At 42.6% G+C, this 20,998-nt stretch overlaps 1 protein-coding gene across 1 annotated transcript in view; it reads right to left on the reverse strand.

Moving 5' to 3' along the window:
* The window catches only part of NELL2 (neural EGFL like 2), a 1,025,546-nt gene that overhangs the window by 512,197 nt on the left and 492,351 nt on the right, over positions 1 to 20,998 (reverse strand). Inside the window, exon 10 of the mRNA XM_086919530.1 lies at positions 5,097 to 5,188. Coding sequence (XP_086775656.1) covers positions 5,097 to 5,188 — 92 coding nt within the window. The remainder of the gene's footprint in view (positions 1 to 5,096; positions 5,189 to 20,998) is intronic.

Raw genomic sequence — 20,998 nt, forward strand, 5'->3', positions numbered from 1 at the left:
TGGGGACAAAGGCTTTCCCTTCTCATTGTCTCTCCTTACACTTAACTATGAATGGACAGGCCTCACATCTGTCATTTTCAAGTTAATAAAGTTCCTAGATACACAACAACTGAAAATCCTGAACTGATAGGGATCATATGCCCCAAACACAATCCATCCTATCACAATGCCTAATCTATTGTTCTGCTTTGGGAGTAGTTGTCATGCCTAATTAAGATCAAAACACTTGCTGGGCGGCTGCGGGCAGGCTTAGGAGTGTCAGGCATGGAAAAGGTAACTTTCTAAAAGTTACTTTTCCAGGATATTTATTTAAAAATCTAACATTACCAATGAATTGAACATTTAATAAATATTTATAATGGTGCTTGAATGACTATTACATCTGTTTCCTGACAAAAGTTACACATTAAAGTCTATAACATTTACTTTGGGATTTTCTAGGATTCAGGTACCACCTTGCCAGCAACAATTGCTTTTGAGATCACATGCCAACTTTATTCCCACACATGTTCCACTTCTAAATTCTTGCACCCTACTTTGTGGCTGACAAGGTCAACATATGGGTGTATTATTAATATTCAAAAGCTGGTATTCCTGCCTGTCAAAAAGGTAATTTTGACAGAATTGACACAGGTTTTAGGCTGCTGCTTTCAGGCTACACATGGTTGGTCTTGAACCCTATTTTTTGGGACATCCTGTGGTTTAGAACCATAGGTGGGGCAGTCCACAGGTGGCACTTACTTTCCAGGCGCTGGGTGTATTTACTACCGTATATACTATGGACTTGTAGGCAAGTTGAATATGTCAATCAAAGCTTACTGAGTTCAAACGCCAGCAAAAATAGGCACCATAAATAGGTGAAAATTCTGGGTTGGCTATGCAGAAAAGACAGATTTGCTATAGTACGGCACTGAAGTGCCTTCCTAGAGAGCGGAGTATAATTGAAAAGTATAACTGCAAAACAATGGTAACATATATTTTCTATGTACTGCATTAGTTCTTAACCAGCCAAGTGCTACAACGTTGTCTTACCCTTAAAGTGGGTTACAAGAAAATATAAGAGAAAATGGTGGTGGATGGGAGGGAAACCCTATGGTTATTGAAATTTGCAGTACATTTTGAGCATCTACCATCACATTAACTTAATACTACAAATTATATTCTCAGACCTTTTTAAATTCTGAAAATAATAAATATGGACAAAACCTAACTTTATTGAAATAAATTACCTAAAAATAATGAAAACTGCTTTCTATTAGACCTGAAATACAAATAGTTTTTGAAGAGATTGTAATTCAACATATATTTCTCAATGTGTACTCACCCCACATGATGTGTTTAGAAGCCGCCATAAGACTGTATATTGTACATATATCGATTTAGGTAAATCAGTGTTATAATTTGTGTAGAATCAAAAGATTTGGATGACGTCAGACCTAAAAACACTATTTTGTAAAAATTTGCTTCTGATGACTTCTGAATGCTTTTAGCACATAGGTCTTCAAACTTTTTGATGCCAAGATCCCTTGTCAAATTTTTTAGGCGTAAGGACCCCCTCCTGACAAAAATGTCTAGAACCTGCTACTCCTCATCATTGACAACCATAAACGCCCCCAATTCCCACAACAAATCATTTTTACGGTGGAGAAATAATATTAAACAGTGTTTAGCCAACCAAAGGTCAGTGAGCATGGATGCGTGGTCAGAGGTATAGATAAAAACAAAGGGCCTAATTTGTGTGGACTTAGCGTAGGGCAGCGCCGCAAGTCTTCTGTCCACACACAAAAATGGGCAACTCAATAGACCCTTGGAGGCTTTAGTAATATGTACGTTCAGGTAAAGATGCCCACAAGGGATTCTTTTCTATCTATAATTTCAAAAAATACATTGAGTTAAACCCTAAATAGTGATTTATTTACAACCAATGTCTAAATCAATTCATGAACTGTACAGCGAATCTAATGCAAGAAAGAAACAAAATTTCACAGAACTACACATTTTGGCACAGGTGTTTATTAAGCAGATTCAAATTTATATGAAAAGGTATAGTAAACCAGTCTGCTTATCAGCGCTGTGCGCCTCATGAACAGCGTCGCGCGCCCCTCTGTAGACTCCCCCTGCATTCCAAAGGAACTGTTCACGAGGCGCGCGATGCAATCGGATTCTTTTGCCCATGCATTCCAATGCAGAAGCTGACGCGTGCTTCATAATCCTGTGGGAAAATGCTGCGCGTGGCCAGCTCCTGTCGCCCCTTATTGTCGGCTGAGCTGACAGCTATAGTTCTCTCTGCAAGAGCGCGCTTTCGCGCGCTTTTCGCAGCGAGCCCTAAAAAGGGTACAGATTACAAGTCACACAAGAGCAAAAGTGACTGAGATGGAAATTCATTCATATATACCTCTTAACATTACATGCATTTGCCTTGGCCCATTTCAAACGTTCTTTTACATCTCTTGTATGAGTCCGAACAGATTACTGAAATCGAAAATGGGTAAATAATGTCGATGTTTCAGTCTTTGGTATGAAGACATCTATAAAACCATTCTCAGGACATAGGTTCAAGTGTGTTTTGATAACCCCTTTATTTGAGCTAATGTCACAGGGATTATTAACAATAACGTTGGTATTCTTTTCTTTTAGATTTTCAGAACACCATTGTATCTAGTGCACTGTTGTTTACAGTTTTGGAACACATAACTGAGTTCAGTATTATCCAGTAAGTCCATATGGATAGTCTTCTTTTTCAAATAGTTGGTGAAGGACTTACTGCTTCTCTTTCTTGTAAATAAAGGTTGGGACTATCCCTCAATTCCACTGTGATCGTTGTTTTCTTTTTCTCACATTCCAGGTGTATCACTTTCTTATCTTGCGATCTTCTCGTGATCTACGATTTTTGGGATTATTCTGTTCATATAGGGGTCATCCCTTGAGGGCGTCTTTACCTGAATGCAAGTCTTCTTGTGGCGCTGCCCTACCCCAATGTGAAAGAGCAGGAATGCACCTTAGTTATGAAATACAGTGCACTCCTTTCCTTTCCGCTTGTGTTGGCGCACAGATTGCTGCCTAGCACCAACATAGGCAAGATTGTTTTTGTGCAGAAAGGGGCACCTTCCTTCACAAAAACAATCCCAAGAGGCGTTTTCCTCTTTCTATGTGAGATGCAGAATGCAGCACACATGAAAAGAGAACAAAACAGCGAGAAATGAAAGTGTTTCCCCTCCGCTGGGGAGGCGTACATTTTTGGCACTGCCCCAGGTTTCATGATTTTGTAAATATGGGGCAGCATCAAAATCCACGGGTGTTGCATGGAACCCCCACGCAACGCCTATGGATCACCTCCTTGATGCAGAGTAACGCAACACAGTGTCTGGCTCTGCTTTGTCTTACTCCATATCTATAAGGCCATGCAAAGCCATGTACATTGACTTTGCGCCGTCTAATAGGTATGTTTGAGACACTTGCCCCGCCGGAGGGTCAATAAAATTGATGCTCTGGTGGCGCAAGCCTCTCATAAATAAGTTCCAAAATGTTCTGTACGTTTTTTTATGTCTTTCACCTTCATGTCCCTACATTTAAAATAATGGGCAACGTAAATGAAAAATAAATTAAAAAGTTGTTACTCAGTGGGAAATGCTCTGTAGTACATTATGAAACCTCTATTAGTTAATGCACTGTAAAGGTTTCTGTGTAATCAGGGAGTACCAAAATACAATTTTGGCTGGTGCAGTGGAGAATAGTGACTTGTGTATTTTTAGTGCTATGAGGTCACAATCTATGACATAAAAGTACTGTGAATATTTAAGTCATTATTTTTACTTGCATTGCATTACACACAGTGGGCCTGATGTACGACCATTGGATTTTGCGACTCGCAAATTGCGAAAAATTGAGAGTCGCGATTTGCAAAATCCAATGTACAACAGTGTCTCAGACACTGTTTGCGATTCACAATGGGGGCACAAGTTGCATGCCTCATGAAAATTAATGAGGCTGTCTCAATATGCGACCCCATTGGGAATGGCTGACACTCCCAGGAACGGTGGCCTGCTGAGGTCAGCAGACCACCATGTCTGGGACTGCCATGTCAATAAAGCAGTTTGTGTTTTTTAAATGCAGCCTGTTTTCCTTGAAAGGAAAATGGGATGTATTTCAAAAGTAAAAATGAAACATTTCATTTAATTTTTCAAGGGCAGGCAGTGGTCCCTGTGAGTGCTTTACCACCCTTCTGAGAACGTTGGTAAACTGCGAGTGTTTTGCGACTGCAAAACATTCATACATAGGTTATGGACTCACTATTAGGAAGAGACGCCCTTGGCAGGCCCCTTCCCAAGAGTGAGCCGCTAACTTTATTTTGTGAGTCGCTCATTGATTAGCGACCCACAAAATAGGGTTAGTACATTGGGCTGACCTTTTTTGCGGTCGCAAAGGGGCCAAAATCACCTATGCGAACGCAAAATATAGTCGTACATCGGCCCCAGTATAAGATAGACTGATACAAAATGTGTAAATAGCTTTATGATAAAATGGTGCTTCCAAAATATAGATTTTAGTTATACCAGGGAGTATGTAAAGCAATTCTTTTTGACATAACTGTCCCATCAACACCTCTTTAGAGGTACAAAGAACTGTATAAATACAGTTAGGATTAAAAGCAAGCACTTCACAGCCCAGTTGTTAACTCTTTGCAGTACCACTGGGGGAAAAAAACTTTGTCATCACAAAGGCTGGAGTGATTCGCGGGGTCCCATGCACCCTTTTCACTTTGCAGATTAACTAATAGGGCGCATTTGCATTCCTTTCAGGCGACCAAGTACCCTGGCACGAAAGCTTTACACAGCACAGGAGACTCAGATGAAGCATATTAAGGAGCAAAATTAGTCGTCTCAGGAGGACTTTCTTTATTGAAAACGGGACTCCACAGCCACCCTGGGGGTCGTGCCTCACAGGATGAAGACCTCTTATTTATCCTATATATAACCTGTAAACATAACCAACTATATAAATCAGAGCAGGTTTCGATGGTAAAGTAGGTTGTTAAGCAATTGAAAAATATTCTACCAATTGAAATACCGTGTATTGTTAGAGTACAGTGACCTTACCTTGCATTCATAGAGAACACAGGCTCCTGTGCTGGAATACACAGCTTCTCTCTCTCCATTAATGTACGTTTTGCTTCTGAATGTACACACAGCTGTCAAGAAATGTAAACACAGAGTATCACATGTAGCAAGTGACCACATTAAAATAATTTTACATTATCAAGTTCACAAGAGATATAAACGCAATTAAAGAAACTGATATGTTATCAGAAGGGTTTACTTGTTCAAATGTAATTCTACCATCTTGAAACATTGAGATGTTCTTTGTGGATATAGAGAGAAGCAGAAGAGCTATCAAAGGTATGACAAACAACAGGAATTAGTGTTCTCGCTGCAGAAAGATACTTCTGTGACATGAGCAATAAACAAATACAAGTAATATTGGGTCTAGACATTGGAGAAAGTCCACACTTTTGGGAATATCATTGCACTTTGATCAAATAGATGAAGATGACATGATCAATGTTTAAGATGATGTTAGTAGTGAGATTACAAAGTGGATGCAAAAGCTTCACTTTCAGTGAGCATCATCTAAAAGAACTGATAAACTCAATCTATTGGGATTTAAATGTGGACAAGTAGAATAATGCACAATTGTGGTCACTGCTCCTGTCATCAGTTTTGAACAGTGAGTTACCGGAAACAATTAAGTAATAAGTTGGCAAGCCAGTAGTGACGTGGGAAGTACCATTTCTAATTGGGAGAAACTGTCTGAATTACTGTATCTAGTCTTACAAGAATGATCGCTGCACACTGTGTTAACTGGTCGAACTTCTTGAAAAGTAGCTCTGCTGGTTTCTCGGGATCTGGAATGATTGCATTCATGTAAAGACTATATATAAAAATTTTAAAGATAACTTAAAAACAAGGTAACTAAATACAGTAGTGATTAAAACGTTTCATCAGCGTACTTCTATACCCCTGAGGAATACATTTAATTATCATGGCAATCTGCAGCTACATCCTCCTCCACCACTGCTACCTGGAAGACAGGCAACATTTCCTACACATCAACAACAGACGTGGCAGATAGAAAGCACTGGAAATTCAAATGGTCTAGTGCTTCCTCACACTCAATGCCTTCCCATGAAAAAAAACATTTACTCAAATATAAATTATAGTCTTTCCCCTTCAGCCCACCTCTAGTCCCAGATAGGTCCTCATCCTTAACTTGCTTGTTAAACACCGTGCATTATTATAAAAAAAGGAAGTCAAAGTGTTTCGCCTATTTATCACTCCTGATATCTGAACATTGAAGCAAAATAGTAACAGGATGTATTGCCATTATTTCTCAACTGACCTCAACTATGCCTCTTCTATGTAGCTTATTAAATATGCTGGGGTGTGGCACCAGGGATGCAATGTGTCGACAGTTTAGTGCTTCCTTTTTAATGCCTGAGTAATAATTAGGACTTTCTAACTTACCCACAAATGCATCAACTAGTAACATGCTAAATGTGTGTCTTTCAATACAGCACGATATGTGCCTGTATGGTATCCAAAAGCGACTTTACACCATAAAACCTTCTGCTTCGGCCAGCGTGTGTTGGAATCGATTTCTCAAAGTATGATCCCCAGCTTAAAGTGACACTATCCTCAAAGTAAACGACTGAGAAAAACTCCCTAGTTCTTAATGAAATCGTTTCCAGCAATCATGCCCTTACTTCCTCGTTACTGATGCACCAAGGATGTAGTGGAATCAGGAAGATGCACCGTACACATCTCCAAATTAATCAATCATAATTAATGTTATAGAGCAGAAGGTGCAATCAGAATGCCAGGAGACATTTTACTTATAGGTATGATAATCGTTTTGCACTTTCGGAATGCTAATCATGGAATGGGCTAAATAATTATGAATCTGAAGGCATATTAGATGGAAGGTAAATCAATCAAAGTAACTGTAGGGGCAATGATCATTCTTAACAGTAACCACAAAAGTTAAGAAGGACACTCTTTCTTGGAATGAATGCAGTGGCTTGTATATCGACTTACATCCAAAGAAGTCACTAGTCGTTGAGGTAATCCAGAGGGACAAATGCCACGAGGATTTGTCCAGATCTGTTAAATGGCTCGGAAGAAAGATTACAGTTGAAAATATTGAATCTTTTTCAAAGAATGAATAGATAGCCATGGATCTACATTTGTTAAATTGTGTATTAACCTATGTATATTCTGTGAATATCTCAAAGATTCTCTTTGTCAAGCCTACACTTCATTGTATTGACCTAAAAACCCACAGCAGTTATATATTCTCATGTGTTTAATGACATGCTGGCACACAAATAAATGTCTATCTTTGTCCAATGTAGCCAATATAGTATACAGTCAAACTAGCTTGAATTCATCCTACTATGGGACAGACATGTAAGCAGCTCATCAGAAATGTCAATTTACTATAAATTCACTTTCTTATAACCCCAGTATTTCCTTTGAATAAGATATTCAGGCTCACATGTGAGTTTGAGGGATTTTAAAGAACCCACCTGCTATCCTCAGATGCTGGACTTATTTGTTGTCTCTCTTGCATGCTTTTCATAGTTACATACACCCTGAGTTTCCGCTTGTGGAGCGAATGCTATTTGTCTCTCAGATCCTGGTGTTCCTTTATGAACTATTCTGCATAATTGTAGGGTCAGGAAAACATTGATGTTTTTTATATGTTGCTTCTGGCAGGTATGATGAGACACGTCGGTACTTCTTTTTTTGGTTTTGATATCTAGCAGAGCCTTGCATCGCTAACAGGAATCTTGGTAAAGTGAACCTGCCGTCATCCACCGTGGCCTGGGACAAAACAAGTCCAAGCAATTGGAATATGTGAAAAAGAACTAGCCCACACTTTCTGCAAACACCGATAAGAACATGCAGAATATTTTGGGATGACTTATCTGAGTGGGGTAAGGAACTGAAGAAGCTGGGCTGGCACAGTCACCGACATCTCAGCCCTTAATATGTTAGCATCTGGTGAGTGTGAAGAGGAGTGAGAGATATGCAGATGCAATATGCCAGATGGGAACGAGACAAGTTTTACCAATCCAAACCCTTCCTGAAGATACCCCCTAGCACTTGCAGTGTGATAATGAGGTTCTATCATTGGTGAGACTTTTTTTAGCTTGATACCTGAATCGTGGGTCGATGCACAATTCCGACAGATCTGTCCTGCTTTACAAACACATACGTTTCTGGGAGAAACAGCCCAGGATACGCAACAGAAGTGAGAGAGCTCAATATATCTTAAAGAAAGGATATCTTGAATCAAAACAGTTGTGAAGTTGTACATTTTGTCACTGCAGTGAGAGTAAAAACATACAAATCAAAAAAAGAAGCAGATGTCTGCAGCATAAAAAGGCAGGGACTTCACGGGCCCAGAATGAGAGATGAATACAATGTTAATATTGACAGATCTATTGATTTTGATGAGGACCCGTAAACGTACTGCGATTTAAAGACACAGATTTACTAGCTTTTGCAATCCACAGACATTGGAGGCAGTAGGCCTGGAAAGATAAGCTATTCACTGATTTTCTAGCATACTACTGGCAATGTCGTGCAATTTTCGTGAATGTGTATTTCTGCAATGTGTAATTGTATGCAGGGCATAAGTATGCTTCGAGGAAAGGAAACCATGCTGTGCAAATGCACATTGTTTTCTTCATAGAAACAACTATTTCCCCCATGGAAAAACCCTCTCCCATTGCCCTTCTCACCTTGTGATGTTCACAAACCCACTGCGGAAGCAAATTGCCGAACATTTCCAGGGTAGGAATGGGCTGTAGAGGAGTTTGTGAATATCCACAAAGTTACAAGTTTCTAGGCATTCAAAAACTCTTGCTGCAAACCACACATTGATTTGGCCACTATCCACCCACTGCTTGCACTTTATTACCGTTTAATCATAGCCAATCATGCTGCCCCATTATGTAGCAGTAAATGTATTTATGCCTATTGGGTATTCTTTATTGGACACCAGAGTCGTAAACAGGGCCATCCATTTTCTACCATAAATATATACCAGTGTGTTTGGCCAATACTAGTTAATTCTGCCAGTGAGATGCCCTATGAATCACATGCATTTCACAGAACCAGTCCAATCTTAACTTACAAATTGCTGGTCCACATGTTCCTTTGATATGAAAAGAGAGAGTTCTCCCAAATATTTTGAGGCCCAGAGGGGGGAGACAAACCAAGCAAAAAGAAACAGAACCTCTAGATGGGCCTATATTTCTTTCAACAATGGATATATCCTAATAATTAGTAAAGAGATGCCAAAGAAAGATCCTTAAGATATTATTCAAACATGAGAAATTGTTATTTAGACTATTTTGTCATTTTCTTAAAAATTGATTTTAAAGACTCATATATATAAATACATTTCATTGTCACTGTGCAAATTAACATTTATACATGTATTTGGTGATAATCTTATCATTTCAAAGTGCCCTCTAGTAACAATTGATCCTATAGATCAGGAACGACAGATTCACACATACATCATACAACATACAATATCAACAAAGAATACAGTGCATACTTAACAATATATACAACTCGGCAAAATTATACAAGACATAGACTAATACAGGTGATAGCTCTAAGGTGTACTTGAGAGGGAACGATTAGGAACCTAGATGGAATGGTTCTAGTGGTTATGGTGTGATTGACCAAATCGTATCCAGGACAAAGATGTTGAGCCGACGTACGTTTCGGAGAGAATCACCTTCCTCAGGGCCAAGGACAAAAATACTAACAAACAAGTGATACAAATATCTTAAAAATGTGAGGGCAACACACAAACTTCTGAAAAACAGAGAGGTAAAAGAAATTTCAGTATCATAGTCTCATTTGATTTTTTACATTTTTACATCTTAGTTTTTATCTATGGCATCATATATGTACACATTTGGCTACTTAGTAGTTTAAAGATATTAATACAAGCTCATAGTTAGCTGAACATCTTGCTAAGTGAAGAATAGGTAGACCAGAGACGTTGTGAGTCCACAAAGTAAGGAGATAGAAAGCCAAAATCCAGAGGTATGAGCCCAGTAGGTCTAAATCTCTTTGAGTGGTGACTGGTAAAGTGCCAAGAGCATGCAGTGCCTCTAAAGTTCTGTGGTAATGTGCTGTAATCCCATTTTATGAAAAGGTGTATATAGGGTTTACCTATGATGTAGAAAATCTACTAATGTAGATGTTGGGGATTCTGGCGGGATTCTTTGAAGTAGATACTGCAAGATTAGAATACGGAGAGTTTCTTTAATATACTGCTACAAAGGAAATAATTATACTGCTGGTGTTGTTTTTGACAAATACCTCAAAGGGGTTTCTTTATTGTTAGAGCCACCCGGGGAACTTCTCTGAGTAAAGGAGTAGTGAAGAGACTTCGTTGTTACAGTGAAGCAAAGAGGCGTTATTTATGGTGATTACCGTTTCTGAGAGTCATATTATTTCAAGCCTCTTTGCTTCACTGTAACAACGAAGTCTCTTCACATTAGAACAGCTCTTAACCAGTGAACAGTTTCTGTTAACATTACGTGTGCCGTTTTTTTAGTCACATTTCCCAAATCGTCATCTATATGTCTAATTATTTCATTATATAGATCATGGCGCCCTAACTCAAACAACTCAAGTTTTTACCATCAATACACCGTATATGCTAACAGGTAATATAGCTACTAACAGTCATAATTTTACTTTGAGCTTGGTTAGCTTATCGCTTACCTTCATACTTGTATGTATTTACACAGAAACTACTCCTTTACTCAGAGAAGTTCCCCGGGTGGCTCTAACAATAAAGAAACCCCTTTGAGGTATTTGTCAAAAACAACACCAGCAGTATAATTATTTCCTTTGTAGCAGTATATTAAAGAAACTCTCCGTATTCTAATCTTGCAGTATCTACTTCAAAGAATCCCGCCAGAATCCCCAACATCTACATTAGAAGATTTTCTACATCATAGGTAAACCCTATATACATCTTTTCATAAAATGGGATTACAGCACATTACCACAGAACTTTAGAGGCACTGCATGCTCTTGGCACTTTACCAGTCACCACTCAAAGAGATTTAGACCTACTGGGCTCATACCTCTGGATTTTGGCTTTCTATCTCCTTACTTTGTGGACTCACAACGTCTCTGGTCTACCTATTCTTCACTTAGCAAGATGTTCAGCTAACTATGAGCTTGTATTAATATCTTTAAACTACTAAGTAGCCAAATGTGTACATATATGATGCCATAGATAAAAACTAAGATGTAAAAATGTAAAAAATCAAATGAGACTATGATACTGAAATTTCTTTTACCTCTCTGTTTTTCAGAATTTTGTGTGTTGCCCTCACATTTTTAAGATATTTGTATCACTTGTTTATTAGTATTTTTGTCCTTGGCCCTGAGGAAGGTGATTCTCACCGAAACGTACGTCGGCTCAACATCTTTGTCCTGGATACGATTTGGTCAATCACACCATAACCACTAGAACCATTCCATCTAGGTTCCTAATCGTTCCCTCTCAAGTACACCTTAGAGCTATCACCTGTATTAGTCTATGTCTTGTATAATTTTGCCGAGTTGTATATATTGTTAAGTATGCACTGTATTCTTTGTTGATATTGTATGTTGTATGATGTATGTGTGAATCTGTCGTTCCTGATCTATAGGATCAATTGTTACTAGAGGGCACTTTGAAATGATAAGATTATCACCAAATACATGTATAAATGTTAATTTGCACAGTGACAATGAAATGTATTTATATATATGAGTCTTTAAAATCAATTTTTAGGAAAAGGACAAAATAGTCTAAATAAAAATTTCTCATGTTTGAATAATATCTTAAGGATCTTTCTTTGGCATCTCTTTACTAATTATTAGGATATATCCATTGTTGAAAGAAATATAGGCCCATCTAGAGGTTCTGTTTCTTTTTGCCACATGTTCCTTTGAGCCCACTCAAATCAGCTCATTCTAATTTCTTTAGATTTTCCCACTATCAGCGACATTCCAATGTTGCTCTGTGAACCACTTAAAGTTTTCTATTGATCTACTGTAGTTTTAATTCTGGTTTTGTTAGTCCTTCAATTTGCTACAGTATTGATGCTCCAATAAATTCATGGTGGTGGCTTGATTCTCGTTGTATTCTCACTCCACACAGGGCATTAATTGGACAGGGATTTCCCTGTATACAGACTTGCTGATGATTAAAAAGTAATTTACAGTCGGAGATGGCCCCACTCGCTAAACAGGGTCAGTTCGTGTTTCCCTGGAATTCATCACAAGATATTCAATAGGGAACCAATCTGTAAGCATGAGAGAGTGCAAGTTAAGAACTCTCCTACTTTGCATTCAGAAGACAGCATCACACCCTAGTGTAAAATTCCAACTGAATGGGGAGTCGCGTAAAGGCTACAGAATCCCGACCTAATCTAAATGTAAACCACAATTTATTAAAATAGTATTGCCCATTCGTCAATAACACACCAACAGATACTGTTGTTCTGCCTATGCCTCTCTTTTCATGCTTCATGACACCAGCAATACATGGAGTAAATGAATTTGAGTAGCTGGGTTCCTGATTTTAACCCTCTGGGTTTGGTAAATATTTTGCCTCTGGCACAACTATGTAACAAACACTGTTCCCCAAACACATTCCTATGTTAAACAACCATTTCAAGATAATGGATCTTGAATGTAATATTATTTTAAATTAATGTATTGTTTTGATCAAGATTACTTTTCAATTTAGTCAACTTTAAAGCAGTCTTTCCCTCTTATTTTTTTAATATTTGAGATCACTTCTTTAGCGACATATGGCACAACTCTTATGAGGATTCCTTACTTGTAATGCATACTTTAATGATTTACCAATGACGAAAGATGATGCCTACCAATATAAACTGAGCTACCATAGATTGACAGAGAGTGATTGTCAAGATTGTTTGTTTCCTCAGTCCTGAGAGATGGAAGTCTAGGAGAGGGAGCGAACATCTTAGGACATGTCTATAGGACAGATAGTGGTGGTAAGTTACAAATCCTTGTCTAGTGATCTTTCAGAAGATGCCCAACAAACTAGCGAAGAGAGAGAGTCAACAGTAGTTAAAGGAAGTCCACTGATCGTAAATCAGAATACACCTTCATGCTGCACCTCTACTAATATAGTCTTATAGCCCACTGCATCAGGCTATACCGGTCAGTAAAAGCCCGGTCCAGCATTAAAGGCCCGAGCCAAGGGCTCGGGTCTTTAACAAGGGAGCGGGACTTTAGTGCTGGTATAATCAATTTACGGTGGGCTATAAGGCTATTAGAACATTCCACGACTAGAGGGATGACAAAACTATTAACATAACATGAATGTTCTAACAAATAAAACAAAGGCCTCACAGAACCAGAGGGGATTGAAATCCCCTCTGGGCTCCATGAGGCCTTTGTTCACAGCAACAGCTGTGAACAACAACATTGGAATGTTGGAGTTCTGTGCTTCTATCGGCCATTAGAATCCTAGAGCACTCCATTGTATTCAATGGAGCTCCCAACATTCCAATGTAGGTTATAAGACTATATAAAAAACTCTTTTCACAGCGCTATCATCCCCCGCCAACTAAAAATCTCTAATGTCCTCCCTTGGGGGCTTGGCTTCGCCGGCTGCAAGATGGCTGCACTCTGAGGGGGCTCTGACGGCCAAGCGTAATAATCCGATGAAATACTGCAGACTGAGGGGGGCTATGCTGACCCCGAACACCTGGTGTTGTGCCTTGCACCCTGAGGATGTGAAAAATTGCTTTTGTTGGAGGATAACTGGTGAGAGGGACTCCGTAAATGAGCCTGCCGTGGTGCGACCTGCAGGCGGCTGAGCAGGTAGGCTGCGTGGTTTGCAGGGCCTAGGCCGGGGCTTCCGCGTATTTGTTGCGGCGGCCTCTGCAGGAGACCTGGGGATGGTGCAATACAAGAAGAGATTTGCTTGGTCGGCAGTTAAACTGAAGAAGGAGAACGCGCTTGTGGGAGCTGCTCAAGACACATCACAGCCTGTGAGAGGCACCGGGTGACCGACTGGCCTGAAAAGTGCCAGAGTCTGCAGCCGCAGAACGTGAATAGTACCAGTCCGCAGGGGAGGCGTGCATAGGACCACAGGTGAGTGGGTTGGGGACGCCGCGCGTAGGTGGCAGTGTTGTTGGGGAGGGTGCACTGTGGCTGAGGCGTCAAAAGGAGCTGTGTTGAGACCAGGTCGGGGACTGGTGGGTGCGTGTGCCCTCTATCTGCCTGTTGGAGGTGCGGCCAGCGACTTCCCTTCTGACCCGGTAGGGCTCTGTGGTAGCGACAGCCCTCCCATTTGAATCCTCGCTGCCGCCCGGCGGGCTGACCTGCGCGAGGAGACCTGGGGGAACAGCCATAACGGAGGGACCGGGTCACATTGTGGGCCGCACTGCGGGGCAGACCCTAGACTGAGGTGGCGGCTGGTGGACAGAAACTCAGCAAAAGGCCTCAATCACGGCTTGGGTATAAGTCTGGACACTGCTACCACATTCATACCAGTCAAAATAAAGGGAAGAATGAAAAAGGAAGGCACATACTTTTCAGCAGCGTTGAAGAGCCTCAAACATAGCCTGTGTACAAGAATACCACACCAATCATAGTCAAATCAAAAGGGAAAATAGAGGCAAATAACATTTTAGCAGTGGTGAGAGCCTGGAAGGAAGAGATTGCGAGAAAGGAACCAGAGTGCTGGAGTCACCCTCCCTCATTCATGCGCTGGACTGAGGCATGAGGGGGCATTTACCACCACTATTGTTAATGTCATTGCAACCTGGTTAGTTAAGCCTCACCCAGACAGGTGTAAAGGAGGCAAACTAACCGCAGAGTGCACAAGACCCTAGAGAACAGGCCAATGGAGGCCGTTGCGACTAGCATGAAGAAAGCTGACGCTAAGCAGCTTAAGCTCCAGTTCGAGAGCAGGCGGCAAACCAGACAAGAGGAACCTCCCTCACCCCACCCCCACCGTGGCAGAAGAACACATAACACAAAAGGAAAATGCTACCTCCCGTGATGATGACCTTCGCTCTACCCTCCTGGAGGAGAAAAAACAGCTTGAACACAATTGACTTGAAGCTGGACCAGTTGTCGGCCCGCCTAGATCAAGTCAAAACCAGAGCAGAGCTGGCAGGTCAGATGGGTCAAAAAGGTGCTTAGTCAAACACTTGCAACACACGCGGTGCATTCGGGCGCACCCACATCCCTGCACAATATCAAGTACTCCACTACCTCGCAACATGCTCATGGCGTGCAACGGCCGGTATGACTAAGATAACATGCATGACTTGGAATGTTCAGGGTCTAAATGATTACCGGAAATCTAGGCTGGTGCACACCTACCTAGCTAGACAGGGACTGGACGTGTGCTTCCTGCAAGAGATGCATCTGACGAAGGCCACTGAGGCCAGACTCCATGCCCACTGGTGTGGTAAAACCTACTCATTCGCATAATTTAACTATGGAAGGGGTGTTGCTGTTTTGCTTAGGAGTGGGCTACCATGGAACACACTACTCACACAATCACAGACAAGGAGGGAAGATATGTTGTCCTTACAGGGAAACTGTTCCAGCAGCCTATGACAAAGATGGCAGTGTACGGACCTAATCAGGACGACCCAGGTCTCTTGCCGCGAGTTTGGAGACATGTGGCAGGTTTGGGCCCTGGGGCGGTGGTGTGGGCGTAGATTTCAGCATTGCATTAAATTCCCAGCTGAACCACTCCGGGGCTAGACAGCATCACCCACGGGCAACGGGTTCCCTTAGGACCATAGTTGAAGACAACACACTGATTGATATCTGACAACACATACACGTAGAGCTGTGAAGCGGCACCTGCCACTCAACATACCATGGCTCTTGGTCACGCATAGATTTTTGGCTGGCGACCAGAGGTGTGGCCACTTGGGCTGCGAAGGTGGATCACCTTCCCCGAATGATCTCGGAGCATGCTCTGGTGTGCCTGATGCTGATCATACCGCAGACTCCCCTGCAGGCATTCTCCTGGCGGCTCCCCCCACAAGCCCTACGGGACGCTGCGTCCTGAGAGGAAATACGCTCAGCTATCATAGACGACTTTGCAAACAAAGTAGGCATGGTGGAATCGCCATCAATATTATTGAAGGCTTTCAAGGCTGTGCTGCACGGGGAATACATCACAAAACAGACGGGAGTGTTGAAGGCGATACAGGGTACCTTGGGTAGATTGGAGGCAGAGATTGGCAGACTGGAGAATGTGCAGGCATGCCTTGATCAGTCTGGATTCATACCTGCGCACCATCTTTGCTGTCATGCACCACATCCACCCCTCCTTCCGGCAGTGGCGGCTCTACTTGATGCCACAAAGGTGTTTGATACGCTAGAGTGGCCGTTTCTCTTCACGCTGATGGTAATACTAAGGTTCAGTACAAATTTTATCCAGAAAGTCCAGCTTCTATACTCCAAGCCTGTGACCCGTGTGAGCTTAAATGGGTAAATATCCAAATACTTTGAAATTACCCACGGTACCAGGCAGGGCTGCCCCCTACCCCCCTTCTTTTTGCTGTCGCCATGAAGCCATTGGCCACGAGGCTATGGCAGCACAATGCAGAGCGAGGACTTGGGTTTGCAACCCGAGGGCTGGTGGTGTTGATGTTTACAGTGACATTACCCTCTACGTCCGTGCTCCAAGCACCAACTTTGCACCTCTGATGCGTAAGATAATACGCTTTGGAGGATACTCCTGTGTCCAGATCAACTGGAGAAAGTCGGTACTCTTCCCACTTACTGATGCAACTGTACCTTGCCCCACAGAATATCCATTCAGATGGGCCACTGAGCCAGTTGAATACCTACGAATATGGCTAAGTCGAGATATGGATGAGCAAACTATGGGTGTGCCGTAGAATGGTTTGAATCATGCATTCCAATCTTGACCAGTCTACAGCTGTCCCTCGCTGGAATCATGGCGATTGCGAAGATGGTGGTCCTCACAGTGCGGCTCTCTGAAAGGCTAAGCTCCTATCTACTAACGCTTATGTGGGCAGGGCGAAAGCCTAGAGCAAAATATGAGGTGCTGCTGCTGGTGATTGGTGGACTGGGGAAGCCAGACCTGCAGATATATGCCCTAAGTGTGCAGGCGAGCTTCCTGCACCATTGGCTATACCCCACTCCCTTTCAACCTCGCGGCAGTGGAGTGGGACTGGGCGGCATTGTGGCAACTGACGACGGCCTTGTTCTGCAAATACAAAGCACCCCAATGCAAAATACACCCTGTAGAATGCATGCGGTGGGTGTGGGATGGACTCTGGCACCGGGCTGGACTCCTGGCTTTGCACGCCCCGTCAGCCCAGCTCTCAAAAAATCCACTGTTCCCCCCACTGCAAAGCAAAGGGTCGACGGGTAGAGCCGCCGAGCTGGGAGTTAAGACTTGTGGATCTGTTCCCTGGAGGACAATTCCTTGAATCACTGTCCAACCCTTCTGTGAGGGAGGCCACGGCGCTATACACGCTGCTATACTATCAATTGTGAGCGACTGGCCGCATGACTTATGACATCTTCCCTGAGCCCCCCCCCCCCCCCCCCCCCCGACCCTTGTGGCGCTGGAACACCTGCATGTCACCACATTCCCATGGAAACTTGTTACTAGCCTATACACAATCGCAATGAAATCCCCCCCGATTGGGCACATCTCGGGCAAGGGAGGAGTGGGAGCGAGAACTGGGAGGTGAGGTCCCAGAAGACAGGTGGGTATACTGTTGAAAAAAAGAATTGATGGCAGTGGTTCACAATATCCAGCACCTCTGTGCTAGTTTGCCATGAAATTATAAAACGGACAAGATGTTCTCCAGCGTGCTCAATGTCTAACACTGTGCCATCCACAATGCTAATATATATAAAGAGAACCCTCCATGTATATGAAACTATATACTGATTGACAGAGCACAGCACAATAAAGTTTAACAACTGACTCTACAAAGTCAGAATTCAGTTTAATAGCAATAACACAAAAACAATAGTGAGAATAACAAAACGTTTGTTGTGATCGCAGATCTTCACCACTGTTGACACGGAGATACAACAAAAGACAGCCGACACCTGTTTCGTCTTGAGGCGACTTTTTCAAGGCTCAAAAACTACATTTATGATATTTATGATTTGGTAAAGCTTCTTTTTTTCGAGATAGCACACAGGGTATAGATAAGAATGTCGAAACTCCTGCGTTTCAAGTAGAAAAGTGAACTGGACATCGACTAAAAAGAGCAAGTAGGCCCACGATGTAGAGAAAAAGTCACAGAGTCGATGCCTCACTTGATAATGTTTCACGATTTGTTTCGGAAAACGGCAATCGACTGAAAAGAGCTAGTAGCCTCACGATGGAGAGGAAAAGTCACAGATTCAAGTCCTCACTTGAAAATGTTTCACGTTTTGTTTCAAAAGCATACAGTTCACTATGCCCACAGGTAACGTTGTTATGGCCAAACAGAGTGCCAATCCCCCAATTACAGGCTGCTACTGATCCACTTTAAATACCTTCACAAACGTTACCATACACCACTGCAGTTACACAAAATGGGGCTGCGGGAAACCTCGAATTGCAGCCACTGCTCCGTAGAGGGAGACACGTTTCTGCACTTGGCCTGGGAGTGCCCGAGGGTGGAGGACTTCTGGGGAGCATATGTGACACAATTAGCTGCATTTCGGAGACCCACTTGCCATGGCATCCTGTGACATGCATACTGGAGGCACCCGTTGCATACTGTCGGCTGGTGGGGATGCTGCTATTACTGGCAAAGCGCTGGGTCACAATGCATTGGGGCCAAAAGCCTGCACCTACACACGCTGCTTGGTTAACGGACGCTGCTAACTGCCAAGAGCAACTCCGCACATATTGGGAACTTATGCCAGTCAGCTGCAGACCACTAGATATCTGGACACCCTTTGCCACACACCTCAGAGACAGAGCAGACAACACAACAGTTGGACCAAAGTAGGCTGCGCAGGAATGCACTTAGCTGGGAGGTTTGGGAGGGGAAGGGACAGACAGGGGGGTTATTGCAAACAAGCTCTCCTAAACTGTAATGCCATTTAGTGGCTGGGAAGGGGTATGCTGCTTAAGTTGCCTCTCCGCATTGACATGCTCGCTAAGATGTATTGCCAACCTATTTGAGCTATTGAACCTCTACTGCAAGCTCTTCATTGGTATGGAATTAAGTTTCGTTAAAAATCGGATGGAATAAAAAAGAAATGTCCTCCCTAACCTATACTCACCTCTTCACTTGTACCATCTCTGTTCCTTTCATGTTCCTCATATGAGTACTTACTCTATTGTGACTGTGTAACCTTTATCTGTCTTTACTCTGATAGTAGTATGTGCTATTGCTTTCAAAATATTGTTTCTAGAAGTATCGTTTAACCTACATATTGTGAACTATATATCGTTTACAAAAGTATTGTCCCATTGGGTGTAGATTTATTTTCATTTATTAACCCCTTAAGTGCTGCCTCGGTGCATTGGCCGACGGCAGCACTACCTCCCCAGTGCTGCGCACGACCATTGGACGTCCATTCAGCACTAGTTCCAATGGACAGCGCAGCACTGGGGAGGAATGTTTAATAGCATCTATGAGGTTAACTCTAACGGGGCGACATTTTTGTAGATAATATTTAGGACACAAAATTTATGTCAGAAGATATACCGATGTTTGGGTACCAAGCATGTGTGCATGACACGACTAAAGAGTATAGTGCTATTCCGTTACTCACAAAAGGTCACGACCCAGCGTCAGATTGGTAACGCGGGCATTCGGGCAATGCCAGAGGGGCCGGTGTCCGGGTTCCTGCTGTGGGCTGCTTTTTTGAGCAGTCTGAGGACCGATTTGGGCGCTGTCTCTATTGTTTTGTTCGAACAGCCAGCGGCCCAGTGGGTGTCTGGGTGGTCCTTCTATAGGCAGATGGGCGCTCGTTACCTCCTATTTAGCAACAACAAGGTATTACTCCTTTGTCTCGCTGGCCAGCACATACTGAGAGGGGGCAGGGAGCCTGAGTAGAAGCGGCCTCACTTGTTTCCCGGTGTATTTCAGCAGTGTAAACTAACCTGCACATCCCACCCCCGTTTCTTTTTTAAATAAGATTACGCCGAAGCAGTCATTTGAGGAAAGGGGAAACATCCTTTACAACGCAACTTTTACCACGCAGTGCTTTTACATCGCAACTTTTACAACGCAAACCATTACAACGCATTGCGCTGGGGGGCGCTCTAGGATAGGGAATAGATTTAATTTACTATCCAACACCTTCCCTACTATCCACTGGGACTGGAGTTGGAATAGTAAATTAAACTATTCACTATCCAGCACCCCTCAACACTATGCGTTGTAAAGGCATGCGTTGTAAAAGTTGCGATGTAAAAGCATGCGTGGTAAAAGCATGCGTTGTGATGTCATACATCCCTGGGGCGACCCCTTAATTCCTATACTTAGCTTGATGAGCTATAATATGGAAACATCTGACACAAGTTCTGAGTTTTTGTTTGTATCAGTTCCGAGAGAAGCAGATTCTCGCTCCGCTTCTCCACAGAGTGTTTTCCCACGAGACTAATCGAGAGCTATAGAATTGGTCGTCGTGTGAGCCAGGCTTCTTTGACAGGGGCGTAGATAGCGCCAGCCTGCCTTCGGTGAGCTATGAAGAGAAGTTATTAGACCGTGCGCGGCTTACAGGTCGTGATCATCTGATTTTGCGAGTACAATCAGCATACAGGCGCACGTCAGAAGAAAATGCTACCACTCTACCCACGCAATACACGAGTAGGCGCCCGGCTGGCACGTGCTGCGTCAGATTTTACATTCTGACAGATGGAACTCTGTGCTACAGCGGCATGTGTCAAATGTGTGTGAGTGCTG

The sequence above is a fragment of the Lissotriton vulgaris genome, chromosome 1_1, assembly GCF_964263255.1.
Source record: "Lissotriton vulgaris chromosome 1_1, aLisVul1.2, whole genome shotgun sequence".
NCBI lineage: Eukaryota > Metazoa > Chordata > Amphibia > Caudata > Salamandridae > Lissotriton > Lissotriton vulgaris.